The sequence below is a fragment of the Hippocampus zosterae genome, chromosome 10, assembly GCF_025434085.1.
Source record: "Hippocampus zosterae strain Florida chromosome 10, ASM2543408v3, whole genome shotgun sequence".
Taxonomy (NCBI): Eukaryota; Metazoa; Chordata; class Actinopteri; order Syngnathiformes; family Syngnathidae; genus Hippocampus; species Hippocampus zosterae.
The window spans coordinates 4,307,989-4,334,268 of NC_067460.1; the positions used below are offsets into that span (position 1 = coordinate 4,307,989).

A 26,280-nucleotide genomic window follows, 5' to 3' on the forward strand; every position below is an offset into this window, starting at 1 on the left:
AAGCAGAGCTAGAGTGATTAGTGGTAGAATACAAAACTATGACAGTTTGTACATTTGGTGCAGAAAATATATAATACGGCAGATGGGACATTTTTGAGTAATCTGTCGATGACTGATTTTTTTTCATCCGTCCACCTTGCGGTATGGGCACTGTAGGTGGCGAGGCACTGTGTGGGGCAGAAGCAGGCAGCACAGGATGCAGCAGCACATGGCGCAGGAGCAAGTGGTGCAGTGGAGAGTGGGGCAACAGATGGGGCAATGGATGATGCAGCCACATCAGGCAGCACAGCATCAGCAGGTGGCGTAGCAGTAGAAGGTCCAGCAGTAGAAGGTGCAGTAGTAAAAGGTCCAGCGGTAGAAGGTCCAGCAGAGGGTGGGGAAGCTGAGGGATGGGCAGCGATGGGTGGGGCAACAAAAGGTGAGACAGCGGTGTGTCGTGGTGATGCAGGCGCCTTAGCAGCAGCAGCAGAGACCATCAAAGCAGGGTACTTTTCCTTATACATGCGAAGGTGATTTATGAAGTGTACCCGGCGCATTATTATTCCACGGCAATAGATGCAATGAAAGTGCAGTTTTGGTCGGCATTGTAGCCCACATCTATGAATGGTATACCCTGTAATAGAAAATAGAGCTTAAACGTTTTAAATAATCATTTACAATTATCATAGACAACATTTGTGCATTGTGCAATACGCAGATGTCGGATGATGAGGATTTGTATTCAAACGTAGGGTGTGTTTGTGTATGTAAATAGAGAGACAGAGAGATTATGACAATCCAAAATAACTATTGTACAATTACAATGCTACTGCATAAATTGAATATCACACAAAGCATCCCTGTGTGGAGTTTGCATGTTCTCCCCGGCCTGCGTGGGGTTTCTCCGGGTACGCCAGTTTCCTCCCACATTCCAAAAACATGCATGGCAGGCTGAGTGATCACTCTAAATTGTCCCGAGGTGTGAGTGAGGGCGTGCATGGTTATTCGTCTCTGTGTGCCCTGCGATTGGCTGGCTACCAATTCAGGGTGTCCCCTGCCTACTGCCCGATGACAGCTGGGATAGGCTCCAGCACCCCCGCGACCCTAGTGAGGATGAAGCGGTTCGGAAGAAGACTTCGAAACTCACCATGTGCTCTAATCAGATGCTTCTTTCTCTGCGGTTTACCAATCAGCAGCTTGGTTGCTTGTGATATGTGAGATGCTTTGTTATGACACCCCTAAGCAACCTTTTTTTGTCCTTCACACAGGTGAAGAGTCATATTACCATCGTGCCAAACGAGAGCTGGGGAAGTTCCTCCCTCAATGAATGATGTACTTCATTGTCATCTCTTGTTACAAAAGTAAAATCGATTTAAATGGTATTGTCCTCACTGACTTCAACCAAATACCTCTACAATGCGAATTGAGTGTGGGATATTCGTAAGTCATAGTGTTGTTATTGTTTTGGGCTTCCTTCTGTGACAAGTCTTGAAAAACATTTGAACTAACATAGATGTACAGTCACTCTAAATTGTCCCTTGGCGTGAGTGTGAGAGCGAATGGTTGTGTGCCCTGCGATTGTCTGGCAACCAGTTCAGGTTGTCCCCGCCTACTGCCCGATGACAGCTGGGGTACGCTGCATCCAGTACGACCTCCGTGAGGATCAGCAAATTAGAAAATGGATGGATAGATTTATAGTATAGTAGTACAGTACTGATCATGCCATGCTCGCACCCCATAAAGGCGTGAACGGTACAAATTGTAATAATGTGCATGGACTACATTGAGTGTGGTACTTGTCAGTCGTGTTTACGTTTTTGTTTGGGAACCACTGTTGTCCAATGCTTTTCACGGGTGTTGTGGCCTCCAAGTGTGCAGCAGGTGTCGCCCGTGGACCGCTCAGGTTTAGGTATTGGGAGCAGTCACAGACGGTAAGACGTTGTTAGCTACAAGCCAGGCTGCCTTCGGAGCTGCACCCTGAAACGCGTTACTAAGTGCTGCTCAGTTTCCTGAAGACAACCGTGAGTAGTATTCTTCCTTTGATATTTACGATTTACGCGTCGGGAGCAAATGTTTAGATTGGCAGCAGTGTGGAGGTTGGCTTTTGGGCAGGCGAACTGGATCATAGTCACGATATTTCAATGCGTTCCAGGATTTTTTCCCCACAAAAAATAAGGACAGAAACTAATCTGTGACTTTCCCCAATTACGTTAATAGGCTAAAGGATTTATTCATCAAAAGTCGGACAAAATTGTCAATAAGATAGCGCTTTTGGCTTGTGAACCTTGTTGGTTTGCGATGAAATAAAAAATGACATAATTGTGCTCCATCAACAGTGCCTACCTACAGTAGCTCAGCTAGCTAACGTAGCAGAAAAGCTAAACACCTACATAGCGCTGTCATTCTTTTTGTCCCATAGATTACACATTGCACAAAGTGGACGTTTTTTAAACCATTGTCGCTTCGTCTGTGTTTTTGTGTATGCCAGGCGTTTGCATCCTTTTGCCCCCAGCGTAGTAAGTAGCTAAATAGGCGAGAGTTTAACGAACAGCAGGCGCTGGGTTTAATCTGTCGTGTTTATTAAAGAGAGACTCTTGCCTAATTGTATTATGCATTGTTGCCGTGGGTGGAGTCAAGATTCAAGTAATTCTTTTAAAAAAAGCAATTTTAACATTTTTTTCTCCCAAAATTGACATTTCTATTGGGAAACATTGTAATGTAATCATCGGTTAATCGAGGAATGAGCAAGGATCAAACATAAGGAATATTTCTACTTCCGTTCAACTCTGGGATTGTTGTATGCGCGTGTGTCACGAATGGTATTGTGTATCTGGAAGAACAATCTCAACCGGAACGCTCCCCCCACCCTCTTTTCTCTTAACGTGAGACCGAAGTAGAGGCAATAATGTGTTTCGGTTCTTCTGGAAAGGCTCCCCCAAGGGCATTTTACAAGGCCACTTACAGGTTGAATGCCTGCTTTAATTAATGCCTGCTCTGTGTTGTCTTCCTTATTCAGTTTTGAAATGTTGTTGTACAATTTTAAAAGAGCAAATGTTTTTATGCTGCAATGGATGCAGATTTAGATCAATATCTGTACAGTGTAAGTGGACTTTTAAAATGATACACCAAAGTTTTAAAACACTCATTCATTAAAAAAAAACGCATTTCCTCCTTCAATATGGTGGTTCACCGCTGTCACCTCAGTAATGTGTGTGATTCTTGTGTGTCTTTGTGTGTCTTTTTGTGTATCTTTCTCTGTGGCGCAACATATTCTATATATGATCTCTTTGAACAACACTGTAACTAGTCGCCCAGTCAGGTTGTAGTTGAGACTATTTAGTTGTCGAAAACGGGTACAGTGTGATACTACATATATTTAACTCGCCGCCATTGACATTCAATCTCAGGGACGTATACGGTACCAGGCAAAACTTTGTAAAAAAAATTCTAATTCAATATATTTATTTATTGATTGATTGATTTTCCCTCCTTTGTAAATTCATACTGAAGTCATCTGGACGATTCGGTAACATAGCTTGTTCAAATTTCACATATTTGACAAAAGTTTAGGCCTGAAGAAGTTATTTTTCCATTGTGATAGCACCACGTACTGGCTAAAATGTTTTATTTTACTTTTTCCTCCCAGGCAGGTTTACGAGATTTACCTCATATTTGCTCGGCGGAGTGTTTTGGCCATCATCATGTTAAAACACATAGTTTGGGAATTTTCACAAAACGCTGTTGCCGTGATGCCGCGAATTTTGCCATTGTCTCTCTTTGGAACGTCCTCCCACTAAACATTTGGCAAGCCCCCTTCGCTGCATATTTTTAAAACTCGTATCAAAACTCACTTCTATTCTTTGACTTTTGACCCAACCCGACTCAAACTGGATTATTAGTTTTACTGTTTTTGTGCATTCTACATTGTTATTAATTTATTGTTTCAGTGTTTAGTGTTGTATACATGATATTTGCTCCATGTACAGCACTTTGTATACATCGGTGGTGGTTTTTTAAGTGCTCTATAAATACAGTTGAGTTGAATTAAAACAATGTAACTTTTCAGGGTGCAAACATGTACCAGTACTCAACAAACTATGCAAACGCATCAGCTACAAACAGCTTGCTACTTGAAGACACCACAAACAAAGGTGGGGGCAGGGGGGTTGGCTACAAAGAATGTTGTTCTGATGTAGTTTGCTTTGTGAAAAGATGTTAGCACCTCATAGTTGATTGATGTGGTTGTAAAAGTGAATTCTTATGTATGCACAAATTCAATGGCCAATGTTTACGGAGCCATTTTTAATTTTGCATTTTGTAAGAGACTTTTTGTCCAGTATGCACAAATGATGTCACTGTATTTTAGTAGCATTGGACCATTTGTTTTTAACATTTGTTAAATATAACTTTGTTTGGCAAATAGCTGAAAAGCTGGTTGAAACCATTCACCTCTCCTCTCTTGCAGGAAGAATCTCACCTACTTTTAATCTTCTTTCAGTTTAAACCTGGATGTGAAAGACACAATAGATTTTTTTGACAGTCAACAAGTCAAGTCAAGTCAACAGTATTTAGAGAGCACTTTCAAACAGCCATCGCTGCATACAAAGTGCTGTACATGGAGCAATTTAACATGCACAATAAACAGTAAGACAAATCGGTAATAAAGGCGGTAGAAAGCACCAAACAGTAAAACCAAGAACAAATCTAAGTCATGCTGAGTCGAATGCCAAAGAATACAAGTGAGTTTTGAGGAGGGCTTTGAAGATGGGCAGCGAGGAGGCTTGCCGAATGCCGAAAGTCGGCGTATACTGAGCAATAGTCTTTTTCTTTTCAGGGACTGGTCCCGCTGGATAAAAGTATCTGATCGTGACATCTTCTTCTGGGGGGGAAGATTAAAAAAAAGCCCCCCAAAAAACCAGCCACATTGCCCGGAAACGTTCATCAACATGTTCAATCTGATGAAAAAGGATAAGGAGAGGGAGTCAGGAAGGAAGGAAAAGAAAGACAAAAAAGAAAGAATGTCTGCAGCAGAGCTGCGAAGCTTGGAGGAGATGAGCATGCGGCGAGGTTTCTTCAACTTGAAAAGGGAGGCAAAGCGTGAGTCCAAGAACAAGGTGGAGATCTCCAACCCAATTCCAATCAAAGTGGCGACCGGCTCGGAGCTCACACTGACTGACATTGAATCGGATGGCTTGAGCAACAGAAGCAGTGTGGTTCTGGATGAGCAGCTGAGCGCTGCCAGCTCCACAGATGACCTGAAGGGCGAGAGCGGGTCACAGGATCCTCGCAACTCTGTACGAGATCGCGTCGCTCACTTTGGCTCGCTGGCTAAACAGAACTCAGCGCAGATGGGACTAATGATTAAACGCTTTTCCTTTTCCCAAAGAAGCAAAGAAGAGAGCTCTTCAGAATGCTCCACGCCTTCAGGCCAGAACGCCGATTCTCCACAAGTGGAGAGCAAAGTCTTCAACATGTTGCGCAAACATAGCCTCAACCGACCGGCTGCAAAACCCACCGCCAGACAGTTCTCCATCCCGGAAATGGTTGACAAGACCTTCCCTGCTCAACTCCATCTGCCAACTGTTGTTGCCCCGACAGCACCTGAGACACGTGAGCTGGTACTCCAACGTCGCAACACAGGCGATTTTGGCTTTTCTTTGCGTCGCACTACCATGCTGGACCGCAACCCAGATGGCGGCGTTTACAGGCGGGTGGTTCACTTTGCTGAACCTGGCGCAGGCACAAAGGATCTGGCGCTTGGTCTGGTGCCAGGAGACAGACTGGTGGAGATAAACGGGCGCAATGTCGAGAACAAGAGCCGGGATGAAATAGTTGAGATGATCCGCCAGTCTGGTGACACCGTCCGACTGAAAGTCCAGCCGATCCTGGAGCTGAGCGAGCTGAGCCGCTGTTGGCTGCGGAACACAGAGGAACTTCGGAGGGAGGTCAGACATGTGAGCTGCACTCTTAATTTTACATATCTAGAATCGATTTATGCACTCAAAATTGATGACTGTTTTGCCTCTTAATGTCATGCCTTTCTGGAAGCGTCAACTATGTGTTCCTCAGGGGAGCACATTGGTCCTTTTAGCTGACATTTTCATAAATCACCAAATCCTATCGTGTCCAGCTGGAGCCTTGGAATCAACTTTTTTTTGTCACCTTGCATTTTCTCCCAGTGTCAGCCGGTTACAGGTGGTGCATCATTTTCACAATACGCAAACAAATACAGGTTGTCCCAAAAGTCACCTCAAACTTCCTTTTTACTGTTTCGTTTCAGTCATCATTTGGACAGACGTGAAACGATCAGCATTGGCCAGTTTAAACCTCGAAGTTCTTGTGAGCATATCATTTCCTTGCCAGTTGACAGTGGAGCAGCGTTGCAAAAAGTTTTTCTAGCTCTGACTAAAGTTCAGGGCCAGTATGGCCGTCTCACTGTTCCGACGCACAGTACAATTCACACTATCCATTGCAAGCTTCTCAAAACAGCATCTATTTTGTGAAAAAAAAGCCTAATTCAGTGGATGGCTCAGAGAGTGATGAACCTACGCTGTACCGACTTTCGATATTGAGCATCATTTTTTTTTCTACTCGAACCTTTAAACAACCTGAAATGTGTCGGGGTTAAAGCTTCATCACAAACAAAAGCAACCACTGAATCAAGCTTTTGTTGATGCAAAGTTCCAGATCGACTTGCCATGACTTGGTAGCGGTAGTGGGCCTTTGGTTGCATGGATTGTCAAGAGCAGATCTTATTTTGAAAAATTATGCCTGGATAGGGAAAATTGTATTATGCGTTAGAGCAGTGTGACGAGTATTAAACTCCTCAAACTAGCGCTGAACTGTAGTTGGGGACAGAAGAAGCTCTTGCTCTGTGGCAATTTTGCAATGCGACTTTCATGTCCATTGGCATGCTTACGCCTAAACTTGCAAATGCTGATGGTGTCACATTTGTCTGGAAGATACCTGAAAGGGTACCATTAAAAATTGAAAAAAAGTGTAGAGAGGGACTTTTAGGACACCCTGTCAGCCAACCATTCAGAGAGCTTCGTGTTTAGCGCCGTTGATTGCGCATGAGCGGTGATGCAGCCATCTGATTGGTTGCTCTCTATGTCAATCAAGTAACGGGATTGATGATAGGTTGACGGAGTACATTCTGTGAAGTTGGCGCCTTGTTTGAATGGCATCGCCGCTGCCGAGGCGTTTTCGACGCTTGTCGTGTGAAAACCCAGGAGCCGCATTGAACTAGCCAAAGAGCCGCGGGTTGGCCACCCCTGCTGTAGGGTTTTATATTCTATGATCCACTTGTGGTCGAGAGTACAATCGTAATCATTTCCTCTTCTTTTGGACTCTTATCTTTGGGCTGGATGAACAGTTGAGAAGCAAGTGTGGACATTGATGATGGACATGGGGTCAGGCAAGGTGAACTAAAAATTATTTGTCGACTAATTTTTGATGATGTTTTGCCTGTTTCAGACTGAGTGAGAATGACTTAAAAAGGCAACATTGGCTTCTGGTTTTGTTAAGTCTGTTGTCCAAATATTGTCGTCTAGTATAAATGATTAGGCAAAGCTATACTCTGTTTAGTATCTGAAACAGATTTTTAGACAAAAAATATAGTTTACCTATAGGGGTGTTCACATGACGTCTTTTACTCTGGTGTAGCACTGAGGCTGCCCCCCATAAAGCGTTCACACGTACAAAGTTATACCGGTGTAACCCCTGAAAACAGCTTAAACCGGAGCAAATTTAACCCTGCTCAGGAGATTAAAATTTTACCCCGGAGTAAATGCTAGTTTTCAGGGCAGCAGCGACAAATGGGACGTGTGAATGCTACAGGGATAAACTCGCTATGCGTGAGAAGAGTTGATTACATACGGGTATTACATAACTTGCATCCTGGGTATTTTGCACTTCTTTCCTTTCTATCTTCTCTCATCTTTGTACTGTGTCTGATAGACTACAGCGTTAATATGTCTGGAGAAGCATAAACCATGGTTTTTCGATATGTTACAAACAAGGTAGGGAAAAGGAACCTTACACATGCGTATGTTTTATTTCCGTATAATATATCGTATTGCACGGCCGCAGAAATTGCCGTGTGAACGCAAGTGGGGCTGCACCGGGGTTAACACGCTTCTCTTTAGTAAGCAGCTTTATACGTGGGAACGCTCCACAAACCTTACACCGGCGTAAGATATATCACAACAAAATACGTCGGTGCAGCACCGATGCTAATGTGTGCCGTGTGAACACCCCTTATGAGTGGATTGTCGGTAATATAGGGAGGATTACATTTGGAAGTGAATGGTATCCATTTATCCATTGATCCTATTCTATCCTTACTAGATTCGTGAGTGTGCCCGAGTGTATCCCAGCTGACTTTAGGCAAGCATCGCTGTTATATGCACTGTGCTGCGTCCGACTGACAACCTATACCTTAACCACCGTGTGATAGAGCAAGTTAGAATGATAACTATCGGGACCTATAATGCCACTAGCATTAGCCTCAGACCACACCACTCGGTTTGGCCTGGTACCACACCAAACTGCCTCCTTGATGTCAACTGCACTGGCATTATGTGGGGTTCTCCTGGAACATTTCAAGAGTGGAGAGTCTCGGCCACTGTTTTCGTGGCGATTCAGTATCTGAATTGGCGTTGAATGATGTGGCGACATCACAAAGTACAGCCCAACAAGTGCACAGAAGCTTATATATATCCTTTATTTGTCCCACACTGGGGAAAATAAAGGATATCTTATAGCTATAACATACTGTATATAGACTATGATAGATTATATCCAGGTTGAAGCCAGCGAGACGCAATCAGCCACCGGCTGGCCACCATCAAGACAAAACTACAGTGTAAATTTAATGTTTGACATCAACATTGAATCATATTTACGCTTGCATATGTACCATAAATAATTTGAATTAATTATTTTGCGATGGGCACGCTAAGTTCACCGCCAGCGTTCATTCATTCCTATTGTTGCATCAACATCTGTTTAAACTACTAATGAACTATACCATGAAACTCATGAAGCTGTATTGAACATATTTAGGCATGCTAAGTAATAATATATTTCATACACACACACACACACACACACACACACACACACACTGTTTTTTTATAGAGTCAAGGAACTGAGCAGCTTATCTAGTAGTGTTGGCAAGCATGACAAGCAAAGCAAAGTGGAGGTAAAACTGTTCCCCTGGTTTGACAGATTTGTAAAAAAAAAAAAAAATCAATAGCCATGTCAAAAGCAGCTAAATCAAAGCCCTTTCCTAAACTTCACTTTTTCTAATTTGAAATATTGGCAGAACTTCTTAAACCACAATCTAACAAAGATTAAAACGATATTCCAACAAAGTCAGACCGGATATACAACTATTTTTTTAACAATGGTGAGTGTCGACAGGATATCCCAAAATAACTGTTGGAATGTCTCTAGGGAAAAAAAAAGATACTACAAGATAGTATGTCTTTACTTATTCAAATAAGTAACACCTTCAACCTGGTAAGACTCAAAATGCCTAGATCTAAAACAGAACTAGAGGAACTAGAGGTTTTCAAGGCTCATACATTAAAAACAACAACACAGAAGTAAAAATATTTTCTGACAAACAACAGTTTTTCGAAATACAGAAGGTGTGTAGATTTTGTCACAGGGCAAATTCGGCAAGCTGTACAACGATGAGGCGCGGTGACTGTTGACATTAGTCCAAAAGTCCCAGAGCCAATCAGGATACAGACCGCAATGCACTGTAAAAAAACAAACAAATAAAAAAAACCTGTGTTATAGTTAGGGATTAAAAATTTGCATCAACCAATTTTTGTGGTCGACTTGGTTGACTTTTTTTCCCCAGCCCGAGATCACGGTATATTTCTAAGATGCTAATGCTTTTGTTAAAACAGTAGGAAATAGTTGAGAGTGTCACTGAAATGCTAACGTTTAAGTTACTCTCTTAAGTTTTTTTTTTTTTTTAATCCATGTGCCAGATGTTTTGGATGTGTCTTGATGTGGCTAGGCTTCCATAGTAATTAGCCTATCACGTTCGCCCATCCCGTCCGTCCCTGTGCGTTTTGTCCGGGGTCGCCTGAAATGTCATTGCAGTGGCATAAATGGGCATCATGACTTTGACTCTGTGGTTGCCTTCCATCCAATGGTTTGGAATTTCTTGCCAAATGCAAACCAATCTGAAAATGATGCTTCTCGTGTCTATTTCTTAGTTTAAGTTATTGGACTTCCGAGCTGTATACGGAGCAATGTTTGATTATGTGCATTTCAATCGTTTGTCATCTACTGCCTTTAATGCAACAACCTTTGAACATATCTTGGGGGCGGTGGTTGGGAGTTCAACCGCTGCTGCTTTGTTGTTGCCATGATGTAACTGTCACCCATTTGTAAACTTTCCTTCTCCTTTGTAGTATGGGGTCTGCTGAACATAATGGGCAGCACACACCAGAGTTGTTTGGAAGAGCCATTCAAAAAATATGCCATGTTGTTTTAGTTTTAGTGATAACATTTACAATATTAGAATGCTAGGGGGCATTGTTGCCTTGAGGAAGGGGGTATATAGCACGGGTTTTGGGTAATGTGGAAGGTGTTCCTTCTGTGGGTGAAGGTGGATGGTCGCAAAAATAAAGAGTTCTACAACCATCATACAAGTGGAGTTATTATTCGGATTAACACTGGTAGCAGAGGATGGTTAGCAACTACAGAATCCCGCCACCTTTTGAAGAGGGAAAACCCTACGAGAGCTGGAAGAATGAAGTTGGAATTTGGACAAGAGTCACCGACTTGGAAAAGAAGAAGCAAGCCCTCGCGGTGGCTTTGGCGCTTTCAGGTAGGACACGAGAGACAGCGATGGAAATTCCCGCTGATGACTTAAATCGGGACGCGGGAATGGACACTTTATTCGGCAAAATGGAGCTTCCCAACGCCGTTTTAGCTTTCAAACTGTTGGATACGGCGTGCCTAGATACGACAGACAGACAACTGGCTTTAACAGCATGCAGTGACTTAACATTCGCTAGTATGAAGTCGGCACTGAAGAGGATATTTGGCGCGAGCGCGAGTGCGGGGACGCAGGGCATTAAACAGGAAACTGTGTATGCTACGGAGCAGCGAAAAAAAAGGAGCGGTGACTGGCAAAAAAACCCTCGACAGAAAACCCCACAGATCGGCACTAATCCGCTTGACAAGTATGGACGGCGATAGAAATGTGCAGTATGCCAAAGCACCTTTCATTGGGCAAAAGACTGCCCACACAAAAGTGAGAATGTAAGAATAACGGAGGATGATCAAACGGAAATTGATGAGTGTAATGTTACACTGCTCACCAAGGAATTGCCTACAGATGCAGAAACACTAATGACAGAAAGTTTTGGCACCGCTATAATAGACACTGCTTGTACTAGAACAGTGTGTGGACAACAGTGGCTTGAACACTATCGTACGGCGTTGGGAAAGAATAGTGCAAATATTATGAGAGAGACAGAAAAGCCAAGTCACAGGCCATTTAAGTTTGGAGATGGAAAAGTGGTCTATTCGGTGAAAAGTGTGAAGATACCGGGTAAGATTGGGCACACAAAGTGTCACATACAAACTGAAGATGTACCTGTCGAAATTCCACTGCTTTTGAGCAAAGCATCACTGAAAAGAGCTGGAACTGTTTTGGACATGGCGCATGACAGTGCATTAATGTTCAAGCAGCCTGTTAAACTGGACTTTACTAGCTCTGGACATTACTGTGTTAGCATTTTGGCCTGTGACAATATAAATGACAACATGGAGCCCATATCGGCTACTGAAGATGTGATACTGACAATAACAGATGAAATGAAAACCGATGAAAAGATGAGTTGTAGTGAAGCTCCACAAGCAATTTGGACATGCCTCTGCTGACAAGCTGCATAGACTCTTAAGTAGTTCTGGCAACAAGGACACTGGCTGTGTCACCTTGCTACATAAGGTAGTGAGTCAATGTGAGGTATGTAAGAAGTATTGCCGTGTCAAACCAAAACCAGCTTTTGGCTTACCACTTGCATCAACATACAATGAAACTCTTGCTGTGGATTTGCATGAGCTCGATCCAGGAGTGTGGTACCTACATATTATTGACCAGTTCACTCGTTTTAGCGCAGGAATTGTCCTGACTACCAAGAAGTCCTCTGAGATTGTGAAGCATTTTATTCATGACTGGATCAGTGTGCACGGCCCCTCTAATAGACTGTTCAGTGACAATGGTGGGGAGTTCAACAATGAAGAAGTGAGAGACATGGCTGAGAATTTCAACATGGAAGTGAAGACAACAGCTGCCTACAGTCCTTGGAGTAATGGGCTGTTAGAATGACATAATCAAACGCTAACTGAGATTATAATGAAAGTAAAAACAAGCACTGGATGCGACTGGAGCACAGCTATGGATTGGGCTCTAATGGCAAAGAACTGCATGCAAAGTGTCCATGGCTACAGTCCACATCAACTGGTATTCGGAGAGAACCCCAACTTGCCCTCTGTGTTAATTGACAAAGCACCTGCTCTTAAAGGCACCACGAAAAGCGAATGGGTTGCAAAGCATATTTCAGCTTTGCATGCAGCCAGAAAGGCCTTTACTGAAGCGGAATGTTCAGAGAGAATACGGAGAGCGCTCAAGAAACGGCTGCGTCACACAGATGAGAAGTATGAACTGGGTGACAAGGTCTACTACAAGCGGTTGGACTGTCCAGAATGGAAAGGGCCAGGGGTAGTCATTGGACAAGATGGTGCAGTTGTTTTTGTTCGACATGGAGGTACCTGCATTAGAGTTCATCACCTCAGACTAAATAAGGTTACTCAGGAACATGATGTTGATCCACAGACAACCTGCGATGGAGAGACCGACAGCAAGCAACAGTGTACCACTGAGGAATTGGAGTTGGAAGAAGAAGGGCCTCTTGCTGAGTACATAGAGAATGATCCATCGCCAGCTGTGGCAGACACATTGCCAGCTGTGGCAGACACAAGGGCTGAAGGACAAGAGCATGACAGAAACCAAATTGAAGACTGGTCAAATTGTAACATTCAAAACCACAGAAACAAGCGCTCAACAAACAGCAAAGGTTTTAGGACACGCAGGGAAAGCAACCGGAAAATATAAGAATTGGTACAATTTGGAGCTTCTTGAGCCTGCTGGAGTGGCTGGCACCAGCATATCCGCAGATGTGTCACAATTAGAGAATCTTCAAATTCAGGTGGATCAAAATGTATCGGACATCAGAAGTGAGGATATATATGTGGCGAATGATGTATTATTTGATGACGCCAAAACATGTGAAATACAGAATTGGAGACAAAATGATGTGTTTGAGGTAGTTGACGACAAGGGGCAGAGGTGCATATCCACCCGTTGGGTGTGCACTCTGAAAGAGACAGTGACTCGTGTGGTACCAAAAGCAAGACTGGTAGCAAGAGGATTTGAAGAGCTGCAGGTTGCAGAGCTACAAAAGGACTCGCCTACTTGTGCCTCAGAGTCACTGAGGCTTTTTGTAGCAGTGATTTGTCAAAAACAATGGACACTTCATTCGATGGACATAAAATCGGCATTCCTGCAGGTCATGGACCTATCCAGAGACATTTTTGTCAAGCCTCCTCCGGAAGCTAACTGTATGGGGAGGCTTTGGAAGTTAAAAAAGTGTGTGTATGGTCTGGCAGATGCATCTCTGTATTGGTATAACAGAGTGAAGGATATAATGGTCGGTGCGGGAGGTACTATATCCAAAGTTGACCCGGCAGTTTTCTACTGGTTGGACAATGATAAAGAAGTAACTGGGGATCTGGCTTGTCATGTTGATGATTTCATTTAGGGTGGATCTCATATGTTTGAACTGACTGTCATGGTGCATCTCAAAGAGAAATTCAGTGTTGGCCGTGAAGCTCATGATAATTTTTCTTTTGTGGGTATAGATTTTGTAACCTCTGACGATAGGGTAAAAATACACCAAGCCACGTACATCGAGAATTTACAGACTATACATCTGACACCATCGAGAGCAGCTGAGCAAGCTTCACCTGTTACTGATGAGGAAAGAGATCAGCTACGGTCGAAAATAGGGCAACTTTTGTGGGTTTCAAGACAGCAGACCTGATGCCATGTTTGATGCCAGTAATCTGGCTGCAAATCTCAAATGTGCTACCATACAAACAATTCATGAAGCAAACAGAGTTGTATCTAAACTTAAAGCCAAATCAGTTGAGTTGAGCTTTAGACACCTTGGTAAAGGTGATAGCCTTAAGTTGGTTGCATATACTGATGCATCTTTTGCAAATCTCCCTGATGGGGGCACCCAGGGTGGGCACTTTGTTGTTTTGATGGGCGAAAGCGGCCGGTTTTCTCCCATCTCGTGGCAGTCAAAGAAAATTAAGAGAATTGTCAGGAGTACACTAGCAGGTGAGACATTGGCTATGGCTGAGGGAATTGACAATGCCATTTTTCTGTTAACATTATTCTCTGAGCTATATGCCGGTAGTACTAACCAACCTGTACGGATCATTTGTGTCACCGATAATCATTCGCTTATGGAGGCATTGAAATCGACCAAGTCTGTTGCTGAGAAAAGGCTACGTTTGGAAATCAGTTCTATTAAAGAGCTGATCCAATCAAAAGGAGTCCAACAGGTACTATGGTCAAGTACCAAAGATCAATTGACAGACTGTCTAACAAAAGGAGCATCTCCGGCATTGTTACTCAAAGTTCTCTTTGAAGGGCATTGGTCAATTAAATGAACCGACACACTGTTCACTATGCACATTCTGCTTTCAAATGTAATGTTCAGTCCTGCTTTTTCGGGCAGTACATATTATTATTATTATTATTTTTGTTAAAAAAGAGACTGAGATTGTTGTTTTAGTTTTAGTGATAACATTTACAATATTAGAATGCTAGTGGGGCAGTGTTGCCTTGAGGAAGGGGGTATATAGCACGGGTTTTGGGTAATGTGGAAGGTGTTCCTTCTGTTGGTGAAGGTGGACGGTCGCAAAAATAAAGAGTTCTACAACCATCATACAAGTGGAGTTATTGATCGGATTAACATGCCATACCACATATTGTTAGAGGACATTTAATAATAGATGTGAAAAACTACGTGCCGGACTGAATCAATACCAATAATGTCTTGGATGATAATAGCACAGCCTTCAGTAAGCATACTGTAACTTCCTTCACACATGTACTGTAAGTCCAATGCCCAAGTCCCATTTGCTAAGTGCAAATGGATCTGAGTGAATAATTTCTGGTTTTCGCAAACCTGCAGGAACCGAGCGTGAGAACCAGTTCAAGTTAAAAGAAGCCATCTTGTCTTAACTGACTGACTTACAGTAACAACAGGAAGCAGTGCTCTCCCTTTCAGTCTGGTATTTGTGGAATCTGCTTTGGAACAAATAGGCCACTTCCTGACCCTTTCCCACTGGTATTCTATCATGGAGGAAAACAAATTATTGTGTTAGGCTAAGGGCTAATGGAGGGAAAACATCCCTGTTGGAATGTGAGATGGAGTAAGAATATTTGACAGGTCCCCGTTTTGTCAGCCAATATTTTTTTGAATACAGTGTGAAAAGTACTGAGGTTTTAATTGAAACACTTGATGTTCAAACTGTCACCTTCTCATAGTATGTAACAAGTTTGAGCCAAAACAGTGTCTTAAGGCCTCTATACACCAATCCGACGTTGGCAGCCAGGAAGCTGGTGGGTCGTTGGTGAGCATGTCACAGCTGTTGTCGGGGCGGGGTGTTTTTCGGCTGATTCAATGTGCTGGATCAGCCTCAGCCATTGTGACAATTGATCACTCTGATTGGCTGCGAGCTAGCCTTTAAAAACACTGCATGAGCCAAGAAGCGGAAGTGATGAATCCAAACCAATAACCACGAACAAATCTCTAGGACAGGGGTGTCAAACTCATTTCACATGGTGGGCCACATACGGCCTCGGTAGATGGCAAGTGGGCCGGACCATTAAAATGATACCATACTTTGCTATAAATAACCAAAACAATATGTCTTTCCTTTGTTTTGGTATAAAGAAGCACAAGCACATTAGGAAAATGTTGAAATTTAATGAACATATCTTTTCGGTTCCGGCCCATGGACCGTATATTTGACATTATTGTGATCCTTGGTGAACAACCTTAATTGACTAATCATAAACACGTCTGCTGCAGGCAGGAGGGATCGCTGGCCTGTGTGTGTGTGTGTGTGTGTATGTTAGTGCGCTCGGCTCAAGCGCAAAGGCCTACGTGGGGCAATTAAAAAAAAGTTAATTGGTCGCTACTTCGCAGATTTTCGTTTGTCGCGGGTGGTTTTGGTCCCAATTAACTGCAAAAAAACGAGGGATTACTGTACTTTTTTACATGATCATCAGCCCCTTTGCAGGCCGGATCCTGCCCGCGGGCCGTACATTTGATACCCCTGCTCTAGGAAGAAGCACAAACAGGTTTTGGCTTGTACTTTATTTCCATCTGATCGCACGCATTTTGACAACCTGAACGGAGGAAAGTGAAGAGCAATTCATCAAAATGATCATCAGTTGACGTAGAATTGGTACAGACCAGGCAGGGGATTAGCTGCGCTGTGCAGAGGGCATGAGTGAAGAAGAACCAGCACGAAGTGTATATCCTCGATGCTCGCAAGTCGTCATAATGGAGATAAAAAATGTGGTTAAACTTTGTTAAGGAAAAAAATTGCAGTTTTTTGTAATATGAAATTAACAAACAGTAAAAAGTAAATACTACATTATCTATAAAATACATGGTGAGCTTTTTTATTTTTATTTATTGTATTATTATTAAAAGTTTACATTTCCCATCGAAAATACAGATGCATATTGGGCACTTCCCTCAGAAACATTCTGTCACTCTTCCAAAATCTCCAGCACTGAAACACAAGACGATACAATGTGAAACTCATCAAATCTCATTTCTGAATCAAAGTCAGGAATTCTTCATGTCTGCCAAGACAAAATATGGTTTGTCAGTACAGTCACTCCCGACCAAAACATGCAAATATGAATGTATCATATTCGGGCTATGCATATCACGTATCGTGTTTCTATTTCAAAACATAAAACGTACAGGAGTGAATTAGAACTGGAAGCTTTCCATTGCAAATATTAAAGCACATCACAAATGTTTTGAGTCTTCTTGTGCCTCTGCCGCATTGTAACTTCTTCCGCAAGCAAGTGACTCAAGCTGACAATGCCAGTGTCGATTGCAACGAACGGCATTCGGTGATCGCGTGAGTGCAAATGAAGCCAATTTGCTTTGTTTACGCTTTTGAGATGCTGCGGCCGCCGAACTTCAGGTTTGGAATGAGGAACTGACTTCCGCCGAGATTGTTGTTATTGAAGGGTATTACTTCTCATGCATGCGCAGAATGTACGTAATAATTGTTGTCGCGTTCGGCTTGTCACGGTGTATACTCGTCAATTTTTCGTCTCGATGTGCCAAGGGTTAGGCCAGGGGTGTCAAACTCATATTTGTCACGGGCCACTTGGGGTTACGTCTTCCCATGGAGGGCTGTTACAACAGTGAAACTAAATAAATGTTTATATATTATTACTCAGTCAAGTCAACTATAATAGTTTGTTCAATTATTGCAAAATTTTATTTCACATGCCGATTTGACATTTTGGTACAGATTTTAGCAAGGATCTTAGAAGTTGACGCATGATTTGCTTTCGCGGGCCACATAAAATGATGTGGCGTGCCGGCTCTGGCCCCGGGTCCTTGAGTTTGACATGAGTGGGTAGGCCAACTTCACAGTTGGTCAAAGGTCTGTCACACAAACACAGAGAGTACACAGAAGGATGCCGTGATTTGTCACTGCCTCTTTGCTGCTGCCTGACTTTTTTGCAAGTTTTGGTATAGATCCCTTGTTCTTGGTACTGTATTTTCTGGATTATAAATCTGGGTTTTTTTTCATAATTTGCTTGGAGCGACTTGTGTGTGAAATTATTAACCCATTATTAGATCATTTCACATGTTACTTTTACAATAAACTGCAACAGAGCGCTCTAGAACTGTGTTGATAAGTCGACGATGAGTCTGACATCCCTCCGCCTGCGGGTGGGGTGACGGGTCCTGACTGTTGTTTGTGCATATGCACCAAACAGCAGCTCAGCATACCCACCCTTTTTGGAGTCCTTGGAGGGTGTGCTGGAGAGTACTCCTGCTGGGGACTCCCTTGTTCTACTGGGGGACTTCAATGCTCACGTGGGCAACGACAGTGAGACCTGGAGGGGCGTGATTGGGAGGAACGGCCCCCCCGATCAGAACTCGAGTGGTGTTTTGTTATTGGACTTCTGTGCTCGTCACGGACTGTCCATAACGAACACCTTGTTCAAACATAAGGGTGTCCACGTGTGCACTTGGCACCAGGACACCCTAGGCCGTAGTTCGATGATCGACCTTGTGGTCGTGTCATCGGATTTGCGGCCGCATGTTCTGGACACTCGGGTGAAGAGAGGGGCGGAGCTGTCAACTGATCACCACCTGGTGGTGAGTAGGCTCCGATGGTGGGGGAAGATGCCGGTCCGTCCTGGCAGACCCAAACGTATTGTGAGGGTTTGTTGGGAGCGTCTGGCGGAATCCCCTGTCAGAAGGAGTTTCAACTCCCACCTCCGACAGAGCTTTTCCCATGTTCCGGGGGAGACGGGGGACATTGAGTCCGAGTGGACCATGTTCCGTGCCTCTATTGTTGAGGCGGCCAATCTGAGTTGTGGCCGTAAGGTGGTTGGTGCCTGTCGTGGCGGCAACCCTCGTACTCGCTGGTGGACACCAGCAGTAAGGGATGCCGTCAAGCTGAAGAAGGAGTCCTATCGAGCCTTTATGGCCTGTGGGACCCCAGAGGCAGCTGACGGGTACCGACTGGCCAAGCGGAACGCAGCTTCGGTGGTCGCCGAGGCAAAAACCCGAGCATGGGAAGAGTTCGGTGAGGCCATGGAAGCCGACTTCCGGACGGCTTCGAGGAAATTCTGGTCCACCATCCGACGTATCAGGAGGGGGAAGCAGTGCACCACGTACACTGTGTACAGTGGGGATGGGGCGCTGCTGACTTCGACTCGGGACGTTGTGAACCGGTGGGCAGAGTACTTCGAAGACCTCCTCAACTCCACCAACATGCCTTCCTCGGAGGAAGCAGAGCCTGGGGACTCTGAGGTGGGCTCTCCTATCTCTGTGGTTGAAGTCACCGATGTGGTTAAAAAGCTCCTCGGTGGCAGGGCCCCAGGGGTGGATGAGATCCGCCCAGAGTTCCTCAAGGTTCTAGATGTTGTGGGGCTGTCCTGGTTGACACGCCTCTGCAACATCGCGTGGTCAACGGGGAGAGTGCCTCTGGATTGGCAGACCGGGGTGGTAGTCCCTCTTTTTAAAAAGGGGGACCGGAGGGTGTGTTCCAACTACAGAGGGATCACACTCCTCAGCCTCCCTGGTAAGGTCTATTCAGGGGTGCTGGAGAGGAGGGTCCGTCAGGAAGTCGAGCCTCAGATTGAGGAGGAGCAGTGTGGTTTTCGTCCCGGCCGTGGAACAGTGGACCAGCTCTACACCCTTAGCAGGGTTCTCGAGGGTATGTGGGAATTCGCCCAACCAGTCTACATGTGTTTTGTGGACTTGGAGAAGGCGTTTGACCGTGTCCCTCGGGGAGTTCTGTGGGGGGTGCTTCGTGGGTATGGGGTACCGAACCCCCTGATACGGGCTGTTCGGTCACTATACCACCGATGTCAGAGTTTGGTTCGCATTGCCGGCAGTAAGTCGGAATCGTTTCCAGTGGGGGTAGGACTCCGCCAAGGCTGCCCTTTGTCACCGATTCTGTTCATAACCTTCATGGACAGAATCTCTAGGCGCAGCCGAAGCGTTGAGGGGGTCCGTTTTGGTGGCCTCAGTATTGCATCCCTGCTTTTTGCAGATGATGTGGTGCTGTTGGCTCCTTCAAACAGGGCTCTCCAACTCTCACTGGAGCGTTTCGCAGCCGAGTGTGAAGCGGTTGGGATGAAAACCAGCACCTCCAAATCTGAAACCATGGTCCTCAGTCGGAAAAGGGTGGAGTGGCCCCTCCAGGTCGGGGGGGAGATCTTGCCCCAAGTGGAGGAGTTCAAGTATCTTGGGGTCTTGTTCACGAGTGAGGGCAGGAGGGAGCGAGAGATCGACAGGCGGATCGGTGCAGTGTCTGCTGTGATGCGGACGTTGTATCGGTCTGTCGTGGTGAAGAAGGAGCTGAGCCAAAGGGCGAAGCTCTCAATTTACCGGTCGATCTACGTTCCAACCCTCATCTATGGTCACGAGCTATGGGTCGTGACCGAAAGAACGAGATCCCGGATACAAGCGGCCGAAATGAGTTTTCTCCGCAGGGTGTCCGGGCTCTCCCTTAGAGATACGGTGAGAAGCTCGGTCATCCGGGAGGGGCTCCGAGTCGAGCCGTTTCTCCTCCACATCGAGAGGAGCCAGATGAGGTGGCTTGGGCATCTGATTCGGATGCCTCCTGAACGCCTCCCTGGTGAGGTGTTCCGGGCATGTCCCACCGGGAGGAGACCCCGAGGAAGACCCAGGACACGCTGGAGAGACTATGTCACCCAGCTTGCCTGGGAACGCCTCGGGATCCCCCGGGGAGAGCTGGAAGAAGTAGCTAGGGAGAGGGAAGTCTGGGCTTCCCTGCTAAAGCTGTTGCCCCCGCGACCCGGCCCCGGATAAGCGGAAGAAGATGGATGGATGGATGGATGGAGTCTGACATAAGCGACGTAGAAGAGGAATCGCTGCATTTTCTACCTTTGTTGGCAGAGTTGTGTAAAAGTGATGCCGATGGTGAAGATTTCATTGGATTTAGTGATTTGGATGACACTTATGGTTTTGTAAACTTTTTAGCATGTTCTTTATGCTATAATTATTATATATATTAAGCACGCTCTCAGTTCGTTGTTTATGCATCATGTAACATTAGCATATTGTACACTTATTTAGTGTCGTTTGTTATTTTTATTTTTAATTGCCTTTCAAGATGACATGTCTGTTCTTAGTGTTGGATTTTATCAAATAAATTTCCCCCCAAAATGCGATTTATACTCCAGTGCGATTTATGTTTTTTTCTTTTTTGTGATGCATTTTAGGACTGGTGCAATTTATAATCCAGAAAATACAGTACTATAAAATTAAAAAAGAAACGTTCCAAGGTCTATTATGGTTGCATGAGTTTGATGTGGAAGGAGTTGACTGGCTCACACAGAGCCTGTAAGTTAATGGTGTCGAAGAGTCCTTTTAACACATTTGACCTCCCATAGTTCCTTCTGTATGTAGTCCACAGGCTTCCTAAAACATTGGAAATGGGCAACAGAATACCTTAATTCACAGGGTGTGTAACAGTGCCTGTGGTATTTCAGATGTACCATGTTGAAAGGTGTCATTTGTTTTAAACCAGTGTACAATTAGTCATAGATCATGCAGTCGAGTCAGGAAAGACGAGGCAGGCTCAAGGAATGCTATAGGGCAAGTTGTGAGCAATGTGTTTCGTCACCTATGGTGCTGTGTCACATTCTTGAATTAGTTCAATTTATCTATCAGGAAACAAGGTGGCTGTGGATTGAGCGCAAAGGACATTTCACACATTTCTGACATTTGTATCTCTCTGACACACCCTACTTCTGGTTACACACAGAATTTCATCAGAAATTGTGACATTGTCACTCAACTAATATGTTTGAGAGCTGTATTCTTCTTACTCAAAGTCCAGTTTAGAAAGACTTCAGCTCACCCCCAGCCCCAATGATGACAATCAGTGTACAAAATGGATGGATAAATGGGGATCTGATACCTTTTGTTGTGCACTGCATATCATGAATGCATTTCTCATATGTTGAACAAGATCTGTTTTACCTGATTTGTAGGTTCAAGAAATGTAGGTGTGTACACTGTTTTCCAAAGCATGCATACATTATTCAAAGGAGACATATGCATTTATAGCGGCACAGTGATTTGGACCTGATGGTGCAGAGGTCAGGAGTTTGATTCTGGGCTCGAGCCTTCTTGTTCATGCTGTTCCCATGCCTGTGTGGGTTATCTTGGTGTACTCTAGTTTTCTCTCACATTCCCAAAACATTCATGGGTGGTTAATGGAACACTGTAAATTGGCCCAAGGTGGGAATGTGAGTGTGAGTGATTGTTCGTCTCAGTGGACCCTGCGATTGACTGGCAAGCAGTTCGGGGTGTACGCGGGCTGCCCGAAGTCAACTGGGGTAGGCTCCAGGATGCCCGTGAGCTTCATGAGGATCAGCGGCTCGGATAACGGATGCATGGATATGCTTTTACAAAAAAACCCCAAAAACATGTATTTATTTATTTATCCCCCCCTTTCATCTGTAATATGTTGTGTTTGTGTTTCTATGTGTGATGAAACTTTTTAGGCACTTCATAACAGTCCTCCTAAACTGTTTGTTTCTTCATTACCTATGTGCCTATTTTTCTCTCTTGTCCTGTCCCAAAACAAATATCTTACATAATTAGATAAAGGTTGAGCTGTTCATTTTCCTTCCAGTTAATGTCTGCACGCTTTACAAAAACAAGGATTAAATGTGGCATTTGATTTGCTTGGTGGATTACCAGTAATCTAATTAGCACTATAAGCACGACCAAATAAATAATTAAATAAACCTAAAAAATCATACAATGGGAATTATTTTTTTCTTACGAAGACCATTGGCCTTGTGTTTGCTGTTAGCTTTGCTTTGTTAGTTAAATAAATCAGATCAATCTTGTGAAGCGTGTGACATGGTTCAATTTTAATCACAGATTTGTTTCCATGTGTTACCTTTTCTAAAATTAATATTTGCATTACAAGGCTGTTAATCTATTGGTGCATGCTGGTCAAAAAGTAAAGCCAATTTTGAGAAGAGTTTGAGTACATTCCCTTTTTTGATGTAGTATGTACTTGTCAACAAACTTTGAAAGATTTCCTCAGTCAGTCTGCGGCGCAGGGCAGTGACAGATTACTGTCACAAAAGCTGTTCCTCTGCTTTGAGGTGGTTCTGTGCAGTGAATGCTGTTGATTGTCCATAATGGACAGAGAAGCTGCAGGCGACCTAAAGTAGGACGAAATCTTGTAGCAATTTCTATTCGATTTCATTTTTTTCCCATCTTGACCACACAGTTTGAGCAGTCACAAAGGTGCCACCCTCGTTCAATAAAAAGGATTTGGAGAGTGCTGTGCACGCAGACTGGTGCCTGATGCTGTGTTACTGTCTGTTACTCTTAAAGTACCGGTCCCGAAAACACGTGGTATTGTTTCATGATTTCAGCAAAGTATTGCAGCACTTTTGTAGGAAGTACCAGCATACCGTGCAACCCTAAACTAATCTGGCTAATGGAGACGTAGATTGTAAATAGTAAGCATCATGACATAAAACTGTAGCAACCTATGAACACATTATGTTATGGCAAAAAAAAATAATACATCTGTGAACAAAATCTGCATTCCTCCTTTTGCCCATTTACTTCATTTCATTTACCGGTAAATCAATCTTAATGTTCTGCATAGCAAACAAACTTTTGGTGATGTGAAAGCCTCAGTTCTCTTCAACCTGCATAATTATAAGCACAATAAATGTTATCCTGAATGTCCCTGTGCCTGACGTCTCGCTATATTCTGGGGTATTAGTGAGAGCTTCATTGTTTTAGCTCCCAATGCTAAGTGGTATCATTAAACTTGTGTCAGACCACACTCATATATCAATAATTTACTCGAGTTAATTTCTAATATTTGGTATATTCCAGCCTGGTACGTTGTCCAGATAATAAAGTTAAAGGCAGCCATGGACACTCCATGCATCAAACCGTATTCCTGTTTACCTGTACAATCCTATGAACTATAAGAGGAGAGTGGATCGGCCTTGTGTTTGTTATGATGCTTTTAGATACAAAATTTAAAAAACAAAAACAAAATATTATATATATATATATATATATATATATATATATATATATATATATATATATATATATATATATATATATATATATATATATATATATATGGCGGCCCGGTAGTCCAGTGGTTAGCACGTCGGCTTCACAGTGCAGAGGTACCGGGTTCGATTCCAGCTCCGGCCTCCCTGTGTGGAGTTTGCATGTTCTCCCCGAGCCTGCGTGGGTTTTCTCCGGGTGCTCCGGTTTCCTCCCACATTCCAAAAACATGCCTGGCAGGCTGATTGAACACTCTAAATTGTCCCTAGGTGTGAGTGTGAGTGCGAATGGTTGTTCGTCTCTGTGTGCCCTGCGATTGGCTGGCAACCGATTCAGGGTGTCCCCCGCCTACTGCCCGGAGACAGCTGGGATAGGCTCCAGCACCCCCCGCGACCCTAGTGAGGATCAAGCGGTTAGGAAGATGAATGAATGAATGAATATATATATATATATATATATATATATATATTTTTTTTTTTTACTGTGTAAACGGCTAGTCCGACACAGACCAGATGGGCATCATTTGCAAACACAATTGAAACCTGAGAAGTGGAATTAATTATAGGTAAGAAAGTGTGCTCTGTCGCTCTTGTCTGAGAAGATGGTGGAATGGTTGGAGTTACATGCTCGTACCACCTTGCTGTCTCTGTGCTCTCTGCTGAATTATTTACAGAGATGCTGTTGGTTCGATGAATAATAGAGAAGGCTGTTCAAGGAAACGAGGCCTCTTGGAGGAAAGCTGAGGTGCGGAAATTAATTTGCTGTCAGTGGCAGTGGATTGCACCTTATTTATTTATTTGTTTGTTTGTTTATTTGACATGCTAGGTATACAGTATTCTCTCCAAACATACCATTTGTATTTATGGACCAAAAACCTTGGTTTCATTGGCCCATAACACATATTGTGATGTATTTATTTATTTTAATATTTTATATGCCCTGCTTTGAAGGGCAATAGATATGAGTGCATGGAGGCGAGTGGCCAATAGTGCAATGGAATAGTTTCTGTGTCACTGTTATGGTCTAATGCCAGAGCTTGTTTGGTCGCTGCGAGTGCTGACTACTATTGACGTGAAAGCCACACTCTCAGCAGTTCTCTTTCTCTCCGCACTAGTGTCAATGACACAGCAGTCTCACACTCTCCTATCAGTGGACCATGTCACTGTCCATATCTGCTTTCTCAGTTTAGATATACTGTACTGTAATTGTGGTAACAAGCAATCACAATGTGGGAAAAAAAATCTCTTGCTATGTAAGAGATGAAACGATTCGAAATGTCTTCCATTTACAGCATTCTACTGTGACACAGTAGGGAGCTGCCCCTTCTTTTGGTAATTATAGGGCTGTTGCCAGTGTCTGAATGTCACAAATGCAAAACAGGGACGTAAGATTGAAGATTTAATATTGTTGATCCTATGTTGACTGCTCAGAGGTATGGTACCATATCGTACTGTGCTGCACAATACTTTTAACAGTTTATTGGAAAGTCAAAATATTTAGTTTTAAAATAAAACCCAGAACACTAAGATTTGAGAACACTGTCTTTAATTACTTATACCACAAATTCACCAATGAGCTTCGGCTGGCTGTTACTGCCTGCTAAACATGTTGCGGTTTTACTCGTAACTCAGTAATCACACCCTCCATGGCGGCGGATAAGCTACACCTTTTCCAAGTATCATTCTCACGAATGGATTTGGGGGTGTAATTGACAGAGGTTGAGAACCTATGCTAATTATTAAGCTAATGTAATGTCATCGTGGCAGACCGGAAATAACAATGCATGGCTGATTGAGTACTCTTCACAGAGGTCTTGCTGGAACGGTGTTAAAGCAGCCCATATCCATTTTTGAACAGCAAAATAGCAGGCAATTTAAATTTAGTAAGTGTCTGGACAGAAAATTACCGGTAAGACAAAATAATGCTACACACACAGCTTAAATGGGAAATGTTCCTGCATCCCGAATATTATCTGGCCAAGAAGACTAAAATTATCTTAACTCATTCAGTACCAGCCAATTCTAGACCAAGTCTGAAAAGACGTTTAAAAATGTCTTTGGGAGTGAATGAGTTTTTAATATTTAGGATAAGTGATTCAGAAAATGCAGACAGTATATTGAATGGATATATTACAAACAATAATTGTTTTCACAAGACAGTTCTGAGTTTTGATGTTCATTTTTGTGATCTGCACAATAAAAATTACCGGTACATTAATTTCTGTCAGTATCATTATTTTATGTCTGTTATTATGATTGATATCAACAACTGTGCAATATGTGTAGGCTGCTTTGCTTCTGTTTACATTTCATAACTT

At 43.5% G+C, this 26,280-nt stretch overlaps 1 protein-coding gene and 1 long non-coding RNA gene across 14 annotated transcripts in view; one reads left to right on the forward strand and one right to left on the reverse strand.

The window, feature by feature from the left end:
• LOC127609303 (uncharacterized) overlaps positions 1 to 26,280 on the reverse strand; it is a 204,042-nt gene that overhangs the window by 72,732 nt on the left and 105,030 nt on the right. The window lies entirely within an intron of this gene.
• Positions 1 to 26,280, forward strand: part of LOC127609099 (unconventional myosin-XVIIIa-like) — a 172,876-nt gene that overhangs the window by 72,573 nt on the left and 74,023 nt on the right. For 8 of the 13 annotated variants that reach the window (XM_052078774.1, XM_052078768.1, XM_052078770.1 and 5 more), the window contains exon 2: positions 4,962 to 5,933. In XM_052078774.1, the coding sequence (XP_051934734.1) occupies positions 4,962 to 5,933 (972 nt within the window). Of the gene's footprint in view, positions 1 to 4,785; positions 5,934 to 26,280 lie in introns of those variants that run through there. The other 5 variants (XM_052078777.1, XM_052078778.1, XM_052078779.1 and 2 more) reach the window with 2 other exon arrangements.